The 11,872-nt window shown below is 44.2% G+C and overlaps 1 protein-coding gene across 5 annotated transcripts in view; it reads left to right on the top strand.

Annotated features, from left to right (window-relative positions):
- The first annotated feature begins 826 nt into the window (after window positions 1-826).
- Window positions 827-11,872, top strand: part of LOC143276958 (uncharacterized) — a 15,169-nt gene continuing 4,123 nt past the window's right edge. Inside the window, exons 1-3 of one of the 5 annotated variants that reach the window (XM_076581645.1) lie at window positions 827-873; window positions 4,906-5,517; window positions 11,478-11,872. The exon at window positions 11,478-11,872 is cut by the window's right edge and continues 1,638 nt beyond it. In XM_076581645.1, coding sequence (XP_076437760.1) covers window positions 11,495-11,872 — 378 coding nt within the window. In that variant the 5' untranslated portion in view covers window positions 827-873; window positions 4,906-5,517; window positions 11,478-11,494. Of the gene's footprint in view, window positions 874-4,534; window positions 5,518-8,904; window positions 9,830-11,372 lie in introns of those variants that run through there. The other 4 variants (XM_076581650.1, XM_076581649.1, XM_076581647.1 and 1 more) reach the window with 4 other exon arrangements.

Raw genomic sequence — 11,872 nt, 5'->3', positions numbered from 1 at the left:
ACACAGACACACAGACATTTATCTATACTTGAATGGCTTACACAGACACACAGACATTTCTCTGTACTTGAATGGCTTACACAGACACACAGACATTTCTCTACATTTAAGTGCCTTGCACGCGCGCGCGCGCGCACACACACACACACACACACACACACACACACACACACACACACACACACACACACACGCACGCACACACAGTCAAACACACAGACACACACATTTCTCATAGCATTTAGATCAGATAAATACCCTCAAGAGACACACACACAGACATATTTCTCATATCATTCATATCAGTTGAATTACACACACACACACACACACACACACACACACACACACACACACACATTTCTCATCGCATTTAAATCAGTTGAATTCCTGAAACTGGCAGACAGACACATTTCACATGATCAGTACATGACACGTATGAATTTCCACCCTGTCTGTCTCTCTGTCTCTGTCTGTCTCTGTCTATGTCTTTATCTCCCATCCACTCCCCCACAACCCCCTCACCCCCCCACCCCCCTCAAGAAGTGAACTGAGCTCCTGTTCCACCAGCTCCAAAATCTGGGCCACTTCAACTTTTTCACTTTTGCTCTGACGAGCTGACATGCAAACTGAATGTGTGTCACTATGGTGACGACAGTGGAACCTGTCACGATGGCGTCGCCCATACCGCGCCCCGTACTTCCGGTGCGACAATCAGGGCGCGTCCGTTACGACAGTGGGGTCAGCTGGCTGTGGTTTCACGTACACGGCGCATCCGTTTCCCTGAACGATACCCACCGCTTTCCGAAACAAGACTGCACTCTCCATTAGCCCGAGGAGCCGAGTTTGTCTGCTGAACGATCAGATTGTGTGGTAATATCTTTGTTGTGGTTTTGGTACTCACGGGAAAGTTTTTATACTGAATGGTCAGATTGTGTGGTGACATCTTTGCTGTGGTCATAGTACTTAGTGGAAAGTTTTTGTACTGAATGGTCAGATTCTGTGGTGACATCGTTGTTGTGGTCTACCTTGGTACTCACGGGAAAGTTTTTGTACTGAATGGTCAGATTGTGTGGTGACATCTTTGCAGTGGTTTTGGTACTCACGGGAAAGTTTTTGTACTGAAAGATCAGATTGTGTGATGACATCTTTGTGGTGATTTTGGTACTTAGTGGAAAGTTTTTGTACTGAATGGTCAGATTGTGTGGTGTCATCTTTGTTGTGGTCTTGGTACTCACGGGAAAGTTTTTGTACTGAATGGTCAGATTGTGTGGTGACATCTTTGCTGTGGTCATGGTACTTAGTGGAAGGTTTTTGTACTGAATGGTCAGATTGTGTGGTGTCATCTTTGCTGTGGTCATAGTACTTAGTGGAAAGTTTTTGTACTGAATGGTCAGATTGTGTGGTGTCATCTTTGCTGTGGTCTACCTTGGTACTCACGGGAAAGTTTTTGTACTGAATGGTCAGATTGTGTAGTGTCATCTTTGCTGTGGTCTTCCTTGGTACTCACAGGAAAGGTTTTGTACTGAATGATCAGATTGTGTGGTGACATCTTTGCGGTGGTTTTGGTACTCACGGGAAAGTTTTTGTACTGAATGGTCAGATTGTGTGGTGACATTTTTACTGTGGTTTTGGTACTAAGGGGAAGTTTTTGTACTGAATGTTCAGATTGTATGGTGTCATCTTTGCTGTGGTCTACCTTGGTACTCAGGGGAAACTTTGTACTGAATGGCCAGATTGTGTGATGTCATCTTTCTTGTGGTCATGGTACTCACGGGAAAGATTTTGTACTGAATGGTCAGATTGTGTGGTGATATCTTTGCTGTGGTCTACCTTGGTACTCATGGGAAGGTTTTTGTACTGGATGGTCAGATTGTGTGGTGTCATCTTTGTTGTGGTTTTGGTACTCACGGGAAAGTTTTTGTACTGAATGGTCAGATTGTGTGGTGTCATCGTTGTTGTGGTCATGGTACTTAGTGGAAAGTTTTTGTACTGAATGGTCAGATTGTGTGGTGTCATCTTTGTTGTGGTTTTGGTACTCACGGGAAAGTTTTTGTACTGAATGGTCAGATTGTGTGGTGTCATCTTTGCTGTGGTCTACCTTGGTACTCACGGGAAAGTTTTTGTACTGAATGGTCAGATTGTGTGGTGTCATCTTTGTTGTGGTTTTGGTACTCACGGGAAAGTTTTTGTACTGAATGGTCAGATTGTGTGGTGACATCTTTGCTGTGTCTACCTTGGTACTCACGGGAAAGTTTTTGTACTGAATGGTCAGATTGTGTGGTGACATCTTTGCTGTGGTCTACCTTGGTACTCACGGGAAAGTTTTTGTACTGAATGGTCAGATTGTGTGGTGTCATCTTTGTTGTGGTTTTGGTACTCACGGGAAAGTTTTTGTACTGAATGGTCAGATTGTGTAGTGACATCTTTGAGGTGGTTTTGGTACTCACGGGAAAGTTTTTGTACTGAATGGTCAGATTGTGTAGTGACATCTTTGCGGTGGTTTTGGTACTCACGGGAAAGTTTTTGTACTGAATGGTCAGATTGTGTAGTGACATCTTTGAGGTGGTTTTGGTACTCACGGGAAAGTTTTTGTACTGAATGATCAGATTGTGTGGTGACATCTTTGTGGTGGTTTTGGTACTCAGGGGAAAGTTTTTGTACTGAATGGTCAGATTGTGTGGTGTCATCTTTGCTGTGGTCTACCTTGGTACTCACGGGAAAGTTTTTGTACTGAATGGTCAGATTGTGTGGTGACATCTTTGCTGTGGTTTTGGTACTCATGGGAAGGTTTTGTACTGGTGTTTAAAGGAATATGTGTATATTTGGCTACATATTGGCACTTGTGGAAATGTGATTCTTGGCGTGTGTGTGTGTGTGTGTGTGTGTGTGTGTGTGTGTGTGTGTGTGTGCAGAAAAGGTGATAACAGATACACCTGTGTGCAGAAAAGGTGATAACAGATACACCTGTGTGTGCAGAAAAGGTGATTACAGATACACCTGTGTGTGCAGAAAAGGTGATAACAGATATACCTGTGTGCAGAAAAGGTGATTACAGATATACCTGTGTGAGCAGAAAAGGTGATTACAGATATACCTGTGTGCAGAAAAGGTGATAACAGATATACCTGTGTGTGCAGAAAAGGTGATAACAGATACACCTGTGTGTGCAGAAAAGGTGATAACAGATATACCTGTGTGTGCAGAAAAGGTGATAACAGATATACCTGTGTGTGCAGAAAAGGTGATTACAGATATACCTGTGTGTGCAGAAAAGGTGATTACAGATATACCTGTGTGTGCAGAAAAGGTGATAACAGATATACCTGTGTGCAGAAAAGGTGATAATAGATATACCTGTGTGTGCAGAAAAGGTGATAACAGATACACCTGTGTGCAGAAAAGGTGATAATAGATCCACCTGTGTGCAGAAAAGGTGATGATAGATATACCTGTGTGCAGAAAAGGTGATAACAGATACACCTGTGTGCAGAAAAGGTGATTACAGATATACCTGTGTGCAGAAAAGGTGATTACAGATATACCTGTGTGCAGAAAAGGTGATAACAGATACACCTGTGTGCAGAAAAGGTGATTACAGATATACCTGTGTGCAGAAAAGGTGATAACAGATACACCTGTGTGCAGAAAAGGTGATTACAGATATACCTGTGTGCAGAAAAGGTGATAACAGATACACCTGTGTGCAGAAAAGGTGATAAAAGATACACCTGTGTGTGCAGAAAAGGTGATAACAGATATACCTGTGTGTGCAGAAAAGGTGATGACAGATACACCTGTGTGCAGAAAAGGTGATGACAGACACACCTGTGAGCAGAAAAGGTGATAATAGATATACCTGTGTGTGCAGAAAAGGTGATAACAGATACACCTGTGTGCAGAAAAAGTGATAACAGATATACCTGTGTGAGCAGAAAAGGTGATAACAGATACACCTGTGTGCAGAAAAGGTGATTACAGATATACCTGTGTGTGCAGAAAAGGTGATTACAGATATACCTGTGTGCAGAAAAGGTGATAACAGATATACCTGTGTGTGCAGAAAAGGTGATAACAGATACACCTGTGTGCAGAAAAGGTGATAACAGATATACCTGTGTGCAGAAAAGGTGATAACAGATACACCTGTGAGCAGAAAAGGTGATAATAGATACACCTGTGAGCAGAAAAGGTGATGATAGATATACCTGTGTGAGCAGAAAAGGTGATAACAGATACACCTGTGTGAGCAGAAAAGGTGATAATAGATACACCTGTGAGCAGAAAAGGTGATGACAGATACACCTGTGAGCAGAAAAGGTGATAACAGAGACACCTGTGTGCAGAAAAGGTGATAACAGATACACCTGTGTGTGCAGAAAAGGTGATAATAGATACACCTGTGTGCAGAAAAGGTGATAACAGATACACCTGTGTGTGCAGAAAAGGTGATAACAGATACACCTGTGTGCAGAAAAGGTGATAACAGATACACCTGTGTGCAGAAAAGGTGATAACAGATACACCTGTGTGTGCAGAAAAGGTGATAACAGAGACACCTGTGAGCAGAAAAGGTGATAACAGATACACCTGTGTGAGCAGAAAAGGTGATAACAGAGACACCTGTGTGCAGAAAAGGTGATAACAGATACACCTGTGTGTGCAGAAAAGGTGATAACAGATACACCTGTGTGCAGAAAAGGTGATAACAGATACACCTGTGAGCAGAAAAGGTGATAATAGATACACCTGGTGTATTGTGGCAGAAGGAGAGATCTTTCTTGCGTTGTGTGCAGAACTGCAGAAGGAGGTTTCAGACACAGAGTGTGTTTTTGTTGTTGCTATTATCTATTTATTTATTTATTTATTTATTTATTTATTTATTTTTTTATTTTTTTTTTTTAGACAGATACACATTTTCATCAAGTACGTTTTCGCGTATCCACGTGTTGGTGATACTGACAACAATTCTGAGTTGAGTGACCGGCAACACTTTCAAACTGACGGGACCCAGAAAGAGAATCACACAGCCCCACCACGGCAGCAGAGATTCGCACAGAATCACGAACTATTCTAGCAACTTCCTTCGCTGTGTTTTGTGATGGGGAGAGGAGTTTTGAAAGGCGTGACAAAGTCACAGTGTGCCAGTGACTGGCATTGCTCGCCTCGCCCCGTCCATTTCCTATAAGGATCTGTAACAGACTTCATCTTTCCTAAAAGGATCTATGACATTTTTTTGTCTGCTGTGTGACGGGTTACATTCAATGGAATAGTCACAACTCGTGTCGCATCCGGACGAGAACTGCTATCACGTGCGACATTAATATGTGTCCATCATCACGTATGTGTTCTTTGTGGTTATTGCCCTTCTTCACCAGTCCTTTGTGAGCTGCCTTTTGAGACGTTTTGTGAGCTGCCTTGTGAGACGTTTTGTGAGCTGCCTTGTGAGACCTGACGTTCGACAGTCTGTGCCTGTGATCATCACTTACTGTAGCCACTGGTGTTCTGGATAGACAGGTAAAGTAGCCACTGGTGTTCTGGATAGACAGGTAATGTAGTCACTGGTGTTCTGGATAGACAGGTAATGTAGCCACTCGTGTTCTGGATAGACAGGTAATGTAGCCACTGGTGTTCTGGATAGACAGGTAATGTATGGATAGACAGGTAATGTAGCCACTGGTGTTCTGGATAGACAGGTAATGTATGGATAGACAGGTAATGTAGCCACTGGTGTTCTGGATAGACAGGTAATGTAGCCACTCGTGTTCTGGATAGACAGGTAAAGTAGCCACTGGTGTTCTGGATAGACAGGTAATGTAGCCACTCGTGTTCTGGATAGACAGGTAATGTAGGGATAGACAGGTAATGTAGCCACTGGTGTTCTGGATAGACAGGTAATGTATGGATAGACAGGTAATGTAGCCACTGGTGTTCTGGATAGACAGGTAATGTATGGATAGACAGGTAATGTAGCCACTGGTGTTCTGGGTAGAAAGGTAATGTATGGATAGACAGGTAATGTAGCCACTGGTGTTCTGGATAGACAGGTAATGTATGGATAGACAGGTAATGTAGCCAGTGGTGTTCTGGATAGACAGGTAATGTAGCCAGTGGTGTTCTGGATAGACAGGTAATGTATGGATAGACAGGTAATGTAGCCAGTGGTGTTCTGGATAGACAGGTAAAGTAGCCACTGGTGTTCTGGATAGACAGGTAATGTAGCCACTGGTGTTCTGGGTAGAAAGGTAAAGTAGCCACTGGTGTTCTGGATAGACAGGTAATGTAGCCACTGGTGTTCTGGATAGACAGGTAATGTAGCCACTGGTGTTCTGGGTAGAAAGGTAATGTATGGATAGACAGGTAATGTAGCCAGTGGTGTTCTGGATAGACAGGTAATGTATGGATAGACAGGTAATGTAGCCACTGGTGTTCTGGACAGACAGGTAATGTATGGATAGACAGGTAATGTAGCCAGTGGTGTTCTGGATAGACAGGTAATGTAGCCACTGGTGTTCTGGATAGACAGGTAATGTAGCCACTGGTGTTCTGGATAGACAGGTAATGTTATGGATAGACAGGTAATGTAGCCACTGGTGTTCTGGATAGACCGGTAATGTAGCCACTGGTGTTCTGGATAGACAGGTAATGTTATGGATAGACAGGTAATGTTATGGATAGACAGGTAATGTAGCCACTGGTGTTCTGGATAGACAGGTAATGTATGGATAGACAGGTAATGTAGCCACTGGTGTTCTGGATAGACAGGTAATGTAGCCACTGGTGTTCTGGATAGACAGGTAATGTAGCCACTGGTGTTCTGGATAGACAGGTAATGTAGCCACTGGTGTTCTGGATAGACAGGTAATGTATGGATAGACAGGTAATGTAGCCACTGGTGTTCTGGATAGACAGGTAATGTATGGATAGACAGGTAATGTAGCCACTGGTGTTCTGGATAGACAGGTAATGTAGCCACTCGTGTTCTGGATAGACAGGTAATATATGGATAGACAGGTAATGTAGCCACTGGTGTTCTGGATAGACAGGTAATGTTATGGATAGACAGGTAATGTAGCCACTGGTGTTCTGGACAGAAAGGTAATGCATGGATAGACAGGTAATGTAGCCACTCGTGTTCTGGATAGACGGGTAATGCATGGATAGACAGGTAATGTAGGGGTAATGTATGGATAGACAGGTAATGTAGCCACTGGTGTTCTGGATAGACAGGTAATGTAGCCACTGGTGTTCTGGACAGACAGGTAATGTATGGATAGACAGGTAATGTAGCCACTGGTGTTCTGGATAGACAGGTAATGTATGGATAGACAGGTAATGTAGCCACTGGTGTTCTGGACAGACAGGTAATGTTATGGATAGACAGGTAATGTAGCCACTGGTGTCTATGTAGTTATTTAGCGCTATCGTTTGTTTGGCGGGTGGAATGGTTGGTTGGTTAAAGTGTTTTTACCTGTTTGATATTTGTCTGTTGAGATCAAATTAGCGCGCGCGCGCGCTCGAACACTCACTCACACACACACACACACACACACACACACACACACACACACACACACACACACACACACACACACACACACACACACACACACACACACACACGGGGGCAAAAACAATGACTGAACAACCAAACAAAAGCCACGTAATCTACTCAAGCAGTTTCCTTTTCTCTTTATTCCAAACAAAACAAAACAACGTGAAACACAGTGCAAAGGGATGAACGAACAATGATGTTGTGAATCAAACACTGACACCCATTATGGTCTCTTGGTTATCATCATCATCATCATTATCATTATCATCATCATCATCGTCGTCGTCGTCGTCGTCATCATGTTCATCACCGAATCGTCGTTGTGGTCAACGTCATCATCATTATCAGCAACAGTTGCATCATCATCATCATCATACCATCATGGGGGGGTGGGGGTGGAGGTGGGGGGGTAAGGGGGGGGGGTGCATGCTGGGTATGTTCTTGTTTCCATAACCCACCGAACGCTGACATGGATTACAGGATCTTTAACGAGCGTATTTGATCTTCTGCCTGCCGTATACACACGAAGAGGGTTCAGGAACATAAACCGGTTCTGCACATATGTTGACCTGGAAGAAAAATCTCCACCCTTTTACCCACCATGCGTCGTTACCGAGATACGAACCCGGGACCATCAGATTGAAAGTCCAACGCTTCAACCTCTCGGCCATTGCGTTAGTAGTGGTGTAGCCAACATGGCGAACTCCAACATGGTAAGCGCTCCCATGGAGGCCAAAAGTAGCGCTTCAAAGACACTCTGAAAGCTTCTCTGAAGGCCTTCAGCATCAGCCACGACACATGGGAGCTGAATGCAATGGACAGACCAAAGTGGCGTTCAGCTGTCCACAAAGGCGCCAAATCCCGTGAGGCCAACAGAATCGCTGCAGCAGAGCAACGCAGACAGGCCAGGAAAAGCAGTGCCAGCAAGTCCCCGACAGCCGCCACCATCCCCTGTCCACACTGCGTCAGAGCCTTCCGGGCGCGGATTGGCCTGACCAGTCATCTGCGCACCCACAGATCCCAACCCACCCACCCCCAGGATGACTAGATGGTCCTCGTCGATCCTGACGGACGAACCACAGCAGCAGCACCAGTAACAGAGCTAACAACAACAGCACCATTGGAGTCAACGAGTGTCAGCGTGATCGAACACACAGGACCGGACACATGGCGCCATTTTGTCATCGGCATTATCATCATCACCGTCATTATCATCGTCTGTGTCATTGTCATTATTATCGTCCTTGTAATCGTCATTGTCACTATCATCTTCAGTGTAATCGTCATTGTCATTGTCACGGTCATCTTCAATGTGATCGTCATTGTAATGGTCATTGTCACTATCTCAAAACTCACTTTTTTCCCTCAGCAATATGTTCAGTTGTGGCAGGTCCACTTCCATAGCGTTAGCTGTGCTTGACTATGTGTGTTTTCATATGTATGTGTACATAACTACATGCATGTATATGAATGTGTATTGTGTGTGCGTGTGTTTATGTAAGTTTGTGCCTGCTTATGTGTGCGTATATGTTATGGTAGCTGTTAGATACACATGTATGTTAAAACGTATTATGCAGTGTGTGTGTGTGTGTGTGTGTGTGTGTGTGTGTGTGGTGTCACATTTTGGTGTGTGTATGTAACATTGATGCAATGTTTTATGTTAACAAAAGCGTTTTTGTATAGCACCTAGAGCAGATTTCTGGATAGTGTGCTATATAAGTATCCATTATTATTATTATTATTATTATTATTACTATTATTATTATATTCAATGTAATCGTCATTGTCATCATCATCATATTATCCTGTACGGAACTGAAGATACTGGGGGAAGTCGGGATGACATTGCAATGAATATGACATGGACCTATTGAAATCCGGGAGCCAACGTGACATAAATACTGACCAAACATCTTGTGAGCCATTCTTGATTTGTCAGTATCGGGGCGCGGCTGTTTCAGGAAATATTTCGTGAAGGCAATATCTTGTGGATGAGTGTGTGGTGACAGTCATTCTCCGAGGCTGAGTTTTGTGTTTTCGGAGGTTGCTACATGTGTTGTCAGCTGATGCGTGTTAGTGGATGCTTGTATGTGTTGTAAGCTGATTTGTATTTGTATTTCTTTTTATCACAACAGATTTCTCTGTGTGAAATTCGGGCTGCTCTCCCCAGGGAGAGCGCGTCGCTACACTACAGCGCCACATTTTTTTTTTTCCTGCGTGCAGTCTGATTTGTTTTTCCTATCGAAGTGGATTTTTCTACAGAATTTTACTGCTGTGGGTAACAGAAGTCATGTTGCGGTGTTTGATAATGGTGTTGGTGACAGAAGTCATGTTGCTGTGTTTGACATGTTGATGACAGAAGTCATGTTGCTGTTTGATAATGGTGTATGTAACAGAAGTCATGTTGCTGTGTTTGACGTGTTGGTGACAGAAGTCATGTTGCTGTGTTTGACATGTTGATGACAGATGTCATGTTGCTGTATTTGACATGTTGATGACAGAAGTCATGTTGCTGTTTGACATGTTGATGACAGATGTCATGTTGCTGTGTTTGACGTGTTGGTGACAGAAGTGAGTCATGTCGCTCTGTTTGATACTGGTGTGGGTAACAGAAGTCATGTTGCGGTGTTTGATACTGGTGTTGGTGACACAAGTCATGTTGCTGTGTTTGACGTGTTGATGACAGAAGTCATGTTGCGGTGTTTGACAATGGTGTTGGTGACACAAGTCATGTTGCTGTGTTTGACGTGTTGATGACAGAAGTCATGTTGCGGTGTTTGATAATGGTGTTGGTGACACAAGTCATGTTGCTGTGTTTGACATGTTGATGTCAGAAGTAATGTTGCTGTGTTTGACGTGTTGATGACAGAAGTCATGTTGCTGTGTTTGACGTGTTGGTGACAGAAGTCATGTTGCTGTGTTTGACGTGTTGATGACAGAAGTCATGTTGCGGTGTTTGATAATGGTGTTGGTGACACAAGTCATGTTGCTGTGTTTGACGTGTTGATGACAGAAGTCATGTTGCTGTTTTGATAATGGTGTAGGTGACAGAAGTCATGTTGCGGTGTTTGACATGTTGATGACAGAAGTCATGTTGCTGTGTTTGACGTGTTGGTGACAGAAGTCATGTTGCTGTGTTTTGACATGTTGATGTCAGAAGTAATGTTGCTGTGTTTGACGTGTTGATGACAGAAGTCATGTTGCTGTGTTTGACGTGTTGGTAACAGAAGTCATGTTGCTCTGTTTGATATTGGTGTTGGTGACAGAAGTCATGTTGCTTGTTTGATAATGGTGTAGGTGACAGAAATGTTGCTGTGTTTTGACATGTTGATGACAGAAGTCATGTTGCTGTGTTTGACATGTTGATGACAGAAGTCATGTTGCTGTGTTTGACGTGTTGATGACAGAAGTCATGTTGCTGTGTTTGATAATGGTGTAGGTGACAGAAGTCATGTTGCGGTGTTTGACATGTTGATGACAGAAGTCATGTTGCTGTGTTTGACATGTTGATGACAGAAGTCATGTTGCTGTGTTTGACGTGTTGGTGACAGAAGTCATGTTGCTGTGTTTGACGTGTTGATGACAGAAGTCATGTTGCTGTGTTTGACGTGTTGGTGACACAAGTCATGTTGCTGTGTTTGACGTGTTGATGACAGAAGTCATGTTGCTGTTTTGATAATGGTGTAGGTGACAGAAGTCATGTTGCGGTGTTTGACATGTTGATGACAGAAGTCATGTTGCTGTGTTTGATAATGGTGTAGGTGACAGAAGTCATGTTGCGGTGTTTGATATTGGTGTGGGAGACATGTTGCTGTGTTTGACGTGTTGGTGACAGAAGTCATGATGGTGCTGGTGACAGAAGTCATGATGCTATGTTTGATATTGGTGTGGGTGACATGTTGCTGTGTTTCACGTGCTGCAGGCTGACACAGAAAAAAGATGTCGGCAGCCTCACCAGACACGTGGAACCTGAACGGCACAGGTCACGCGATGGGCCTCCTGAACGGCACAGGTCACGCGATGGGCCTCCTGAACGGCACAGGTCACGCGATGGGCCTCCTGAACGGCACAGGTCACGCGATGGGCCCCCTGAACGGCACAGGTCACGCGATGGGCCTCCTGAACGGCACAGGTCACGCGATGGGCCCCCTGAACGACACGGGTTACTTGGTGAAGATGCTGGAGGACGCCGAAGCTCTGGAGCAACTTCCGGTGCTGGTGCTGCTGGGATTGATGTCGCTGGTGGGTGACGTGGGAAACGGGGTGGCGCTGTACGTGTACTACACCCGCTTCACGCCCAGCTCCACCCGCTCCTTC

This window comes from Babylonia areolata, chromosome 33, assembly GCF_041734735.1.
Source record: "Babylonia areolata isolate BAREFJ2019XMU chromosome 33, ASM4173473v1, whole genome shotgun sequence".
Lineage (NCBI taxonomy): Eukaryota > Metazoa > Mollusca > Gastropoda > Neogastropoda > Buccinidae > Babylonia > Babylonia areolata.
This window is presented reverse-complemented; position numbering and strand designations above follow the sequence as displayed.